Source organism: Danio aesculapii, chromosome 7, assembly GCF_903798145.1.
Source record: "Danio aesculapii chromosome 7, fDanAes4.1, whole genome shotgun sequence".
In the NCBI taxonomy this organism is placed as follows: domain Eukaryota; kingdom Metazoa; phylum Chordata; class Actinopteri; order Cypriniformes; family Danionidae; genus Danio; species Danio aesculapii.
Window position 1 is genome coordinate 27,460,020 of NC_079441.1, and position 6,000 is coordinate 27,466,019.

The window sequence follows — 6,000 nt, forward strand, 5'->3', positions numbered from 1 at the left end:
TAAACAAAATACAAAAGTGTTCATATAGTGAGCTGTGGTTATAATATTCTTATGACGTAAAAACCAGGGTTGCCAGGTTTTCGCACTAAAACTAGCCCAATAACATTAAAGGGCACCTATGATGAAAATTCACTTTTGGGAGCTGTTTGGACAGAATTGGGTGTAGGTATATTCTGTGTGGAGTTTGCATGTTCTCCCCGTGTTCTTGTGGGTTTCCTTCAGGTGCTCTGGTTTCCTCTACAAGTCCAAAGACATGCGCAATAGGTGAATTGGGTAAGCTAAATTGGTGTTTCCCAGTGGTGGGTTGCAGCTGGAAGGGCATCCCCGGCGTAAAACATATGCCACTGTGGCGACCCCAGATTAATAAAGGGACTAAGCTGAAAAGAAAATGAATGAATGAATAAATGAATATCCCAAAAATTGTGCTATATTGATGTACCCAAGTATCTGCAGCTGTATCCCTTATATACCTGACTGTAGAATCAGAATTTTCAGGAAATCAGTCGACCAAATAACTGACTCTGGTTTCGTTTAAGTTAAAAATGTTTACTAAATTCTCATGCAGTCTAACAGTAAACTCTGGTCAAAGAAAATGTTGCTCTGTCTTTTTTGTTTTCACTTTTGCATCTTGTAATTTAAGTTAAAACAATCCAATAAAGGCGGAGCAAACCATCACAAACAAAGGGGTAGGGGGAAATCAGCAAATGTACACATACCAAATTATGGCTCTTACTCTTAACACCATGTGCACAAACACTAAAAACTAGCCTAGAGTGCCACCTGCTGTTAAAAAAGAAGCTCAGAATCTATTCAAAAGCAAATAGCGATGCTTTTTAAAAATCTCAAAATTGATGCAGGACTGTTTTCTCAAACAAGCATTATTTTAAACATTAGACCATCCAATTGACACATTCCCCCTCATTTAGGTGACCTCTACGGTGATCCTCAACCAGGAATGGACAGTGACCTCTTCTCTAAACGCCTTCCTCCAGAAAGACACTCGACACTTCCTATGGGCCGTGGCTGCCCTCAACCCCCGACACATTACCCCTCGTACCCCAGCGAGTGAGCGGCTCCGCAGTGAATCCTTCACGTTTTTCACCTCCTGACCTCCCTCCACACTGCACTCTGCCCTAAGTTTTTTCCATCAGCTCTCCTTCAGCAGGGGAAGATCCATGCTGCCTCGGTTCCCCCTGAGCCTGCCAGCGACGACGAGGGCACGCACTGTGGAAAGAGGGAACGCACTGGGAAGTTTGGAGCAGGGCGCACAGACCCTTCAAACAGACACAAAAAAGTTGGAACCGGCTCACAGTGCAATATGGTCACTCTTGGTGGGAGTAGAAACTCTACTGTAGGTTCTTCTTAGTAGTATCTCTTATTCTAACTCTTAATCTCGTGCACGCTCTTCAACCCTATGCATGGTCCCCCATGGTAAGCAGCTTAGACACCTGTAGAAACCCCTACACGTCTAAGACACAACCACTGCGGCCCTGACGGAAGGGCCCTCAGAGGTAAACACTTCTGCTCTCCAGTGTGAGTAGAAATCCAAAGTGTGTTTTGATCAGATGCTTTACTTTTCATTAGATTGGCATGTCTGTTCGAGGACTCTGTGGAACCGGGAGCTGTTTCTGAGAGTGGCGTTTTGTACGGGCGTCCGGTTTGTTTCTCCTTTTCTCTTCTGTTAAAGTGACTTAAATGGACAGTTGTAATGTCATCCCGCTCTCCGTGTCATAATGAAGAAAGCCATTGGACGGAGGTGAGTGACTCGCTTGTGCGCTTTGTGTACTTGTTGATCTTTTCAGACTCGCTGGCCCACTGTTTATTGGGACGGTGTTTTGAGGGTCAGAGATCCGCGTTTAGAGGGGAACAAAGATTATACCCGTCTAAGGTGGAGGAATGAATTATTTATTTATTTATTGAAGTTTACCAACAAAGCACAAGACAGATTGCAGTGTATATTAGTAGGGTTTTCCTTAGCAGCTCAGCAGTTCTGTGTGTAAAAGGGTTTGTACTGGCATTGTGAAAGAGGAGAAAAACATCAGGGCTTTTCACACTAGAAACAAGTTAACCCTGAGTCATTCTAAATCTTCACGTTTCACGCTGCTTATTATTTATACTAGGTAAACAACAACCTCCTGGGGGATTTGTATGATTGGCTAACTATGGGTTAATGTCCGCATTAGCATATTTCTTCACTGATTGGACGAACGCAGCACATGGCATGACCATAAGACTGTTTTGGATCCTTTTGTTGTATATTTCTCCAAGCTAACATATTTATGTCAAATGAATGGACTTTTAAGATTATTAAATTCTATTTTGGCTGTTTGACTTCTTTCCCTGAAAAACAATACAATCTGCAATGTATCTGTGACTGTCCAAGGCACAAGACTGTGAGACTTGATTGCTATCACTTGCTAAATATCTAGCCATATTAAAATACAATTGCGTTGTTTTGTTTCACATGTTTGCCAATTTTGGCAAGTTTTATGTGTCATAAGTAGGGTCAGACAGACATTTTTTGCTATTTCTGTGGAGAATTTTGTAAAAAAAAAACTGCGGATTTATGCAGAATTATTTTGGAAGTATTGTAACTAAAAGCTTAATATATAAAATAAAAAACAATACCATTTTAACTTTTATTTAATATCTACAATGCAAATCCTATTAAATCCACTTATTGGTTAAACAAAGCAAGTCTCTCACATAATATATCTACTAAAAGACAAAAAATGTTACTTTACGAACTGTAAATAAATCATTTTAATATTACTATTGTTACATCACAATAATATTAGTGAATTTAATATAAAAACTGAATAAATATAAAGTTACACACATTTACACAAGTAAATACAGACTCAATGATGGGTTAAAAATCTGCTGATTTCTGCGTTTGCAGATTCCATGTGGGCTGTGTCATCATAAGTTATAGATTACATGTTGCCTCAGCCTGATCTCAAAGGAAACGCAACTTTTTTTACATTTTGTCAGTTTAGTGGCTAATTCATATAAAATGTACAATTTTTAAAAAGGAGACGTGGAACCAAATGCCACCCCTAAGCCCACCCATCATTGGGGATCATACTACAATGTACAAATGAGATTAATACGATCTAGCCACTTAATCAAAAAGTTACGACTTGCCGTGAGTTGAATTTGATTGCCCTGTTTACAATGCAGTCTACTCTGACTAGATTACTTTTTTGAAATAATGTAACTGATTACATTTTAGCTCCTTTTTTCTTTTCTAAATCTCTAGGCTAATGAATGTCTTCAAACGTTAAAACAAGAAAGGGTTACAGTTACATTAATACTCAACACTGATTACTGTCAGGCTTTCAAAAAATCCTTCACTTGAATTAGGACCAATGTTGGGGATACTTTTGAAAGTAATTCAATGCAATATTGAGTTACTTCCCAAAAAAGTAACTAGTTGCGTTACATAGTTACTTTTTATGGTAAGTAATGTGTTACGTTACTTTTGAGTTACTTTTTAATACTTGTTCTCTTTCAAAACCTTTCCTTCTTTTTTTACCAGATACATTCTGCAATTAACAACACTTTGTATAACCTACACCTACATTTACCTTTAAAAAAACACATAAAACAATTTGTATAATGTTATCTGAGAACTTCCTGACCCCAGAGCTAAACATGCCGTATATACAGATTATAGAAAGTTTAAAGCAATGTATTTACTACTTTTTTACTATTTGTCTCAAGTAAAATCACTGTCCCTTGAATCCCCTTTACCTTTTCTTCGATACGTTTAAAATAATGAACACTTTCTCTCATTGACTGCTTGATTCATTGTGGCTACTTTCATTTTAATTCATCAGTTTATATTTTAAAAGCTTATTAAAAAATGTACATTTTCAAAAAGTAACTCAAATATTATTACTAATATTATATAAATATAAATAATATAAATATAAAGCAATGCATTATTTTACATGTTACTTAGAGAAGTAATATTATTTCGTAACCCGCGTTACTTGTAACGCATTACCCCCAACACTGATTAAGACAATAATCCTAAAAAAAATGCACAGCCATTACAAAATCAGCTGTTTTTACCTTCAGATCACACTGAGGTAAAATAAAGATCACTATGATATTATTTAGGAAATAAAACAATTGCCTATGAGCATCCAACAGTGTCTTGGAAATAAGCAGTTGGTCATTAAAATCAAGGCGTATACTTGAAGTCAATTAGGAAACAAAACAGTTATCAAATAAGCTTGTGTTACATTATATGTCTAGATCTTCACATATTAAAGTAAAAGAACTGATCCAAAGCATCAAAATAGCATCGCTTTACCAAACTGCCATTAAAATTGTAGAAGACATCAACTTAACCATGCTTTTACATAAAATATTCAGCTTCAATCAGATTTTCTTAAATATCTGTAAATTAATTACATTTTTCTCCCTAATTATAATGAAATACCACCTTTATTTTGTAATTTAATTACAGAACGCCATTAGAGTAATGATTTACATCCTAGCAGCACTGATGTTTGACAACTAACCCTGCTTTATTTTCATAACCTTTTCTTCATTGATAAAAGATTGAGAATGACAATAAACATGGGTTTCAGCACAGTGTGAAAAGCCCTACTGTATCTTAAATAAAGTGGTTGGCCTCAAACGAGACATGTTTCTTGCTTTCCAGTAATTTCCATGAAATGAAGGGTGCCATAATTGCTTTTATTTCTCAGCAGACATAAAAATTGTGTGGCTCATTGTCAAGTTCCTCATTAAGGCATTCATTCTCAGTAACCCATTATGATGGATCTGCAGATTAGCACAAATTAAGCCAAGTTCCTCATGCAATCTGTTGGAATTTGATCAGGCTGGTTAGCCATTGCTAGTTAAGCTATTCTGCTCATTTCTGTTGTGTCGAATCATTAACACGTGTCCTAAAGGTCATAAATAAACTCAAATTGGTTAATGTTGAGGATCTAAAAATGTTTTGTCTGCAACAGAATTAACTTTGTTGCCTTATCTGATTGAGCTTCAGTCTTCAGGTTTTGACTGTCATTCAGTGCTAGGATTCAATAGACCATTTTGAGGGATGCACACAGTAACAGTAGGCCTAACGTATTTCCCGTTTTACATTTTGACTTCCATCGCTTCTGAGAATCCAAAAAGGTCCACATATTATTAAATGATGTTTTGATAGCTGTTTTAATGTTAAGATATGATTGAATTGCCTCTTGTTACAGTTATGAAATAGTTTGATAACAAGCAGGAAATGTTCATGAGTCAATAACATCACTACATTGAAATGGTCTATAAATTAAGTGTGTACCGCATTTAAAAGGACTTGAGATGATTTGATTGTCATTACTTTATATTTTGATCATAAACAAGAGGATTCTGCCAGGTGCCCATTGTAAAAATTTGTTTATTTTAATTCTTTGATAATTGTTTCGACCTTTTCTTAATGGTTGCCAAGTCATCAATCACTGTGTATTGTTGCAAAACTCTGCCCACATAAATAACTGTACACTACCATTCAAATGTTCAGTGTCAGATTATTTTTGATTGAAATGTATCCAGCAACGATGCATTAAATTGATAAAACATGAGAGTAAACTGCTATATCATCTTTGACCTCACAGGAATAAATTACATTTTCAAATATATTAAAAAAAGAGAACCATTTTTATATCACAACACTTTTTCTCAATCTGGTACTGTAAAAATGCATTTCAGGCAAACAAATGCTGTCTTTGTGAACATAAGAGACAGAAACAGCAAATCTTACTGACCCTAAACTTAGTATATAGGGGGGATTGTTCTAGAAATGTTTTCCTCTATGTCTCTGTTTTGCAATTTGCACATTTGTTCCTATCAGTTGCTTTACATTGCTCTCTATTAAAAATATACAAAAACAGCAGGATTTTTATAAGTTGTTGCCAAGTAATACACACTAATAGTGCACAATTCCTTATTCTTCTCAAATTATTTGATTTCACTAGTAATTTAGCA

The 6,000-nt window shown here is 35.9% G+C and overlaps 1 protein-coding gene across 2 annotated transcripts in view; it reads left to right on the forward strand.

Moving 5' to 3' along the window:
- dok4 (docking protein 4) overlaps nucleotides 1-5,604 on the forward strand; it is a 103,655-nt gene extending 98,051 nt beyond the window's left edge. For both annotated transcript variants that reach the window (XM_056461491.1, XM_056461492.1), the window contains one exon: nucleotides 927-5,604. In XM_056461491.1, coding sequence (XP_056317466.1) covers nucleotides 927-1,069 — 143 coding nt within the window. In that variant the 3' untranslated portion in view covers nucleotides 1,070-5,604. The remainder of the gene's footprint in view (nucleotides 1-926) is intronic.
- Nucleotides 5,605-6,000: the final 396 nt, after the last annotated feature.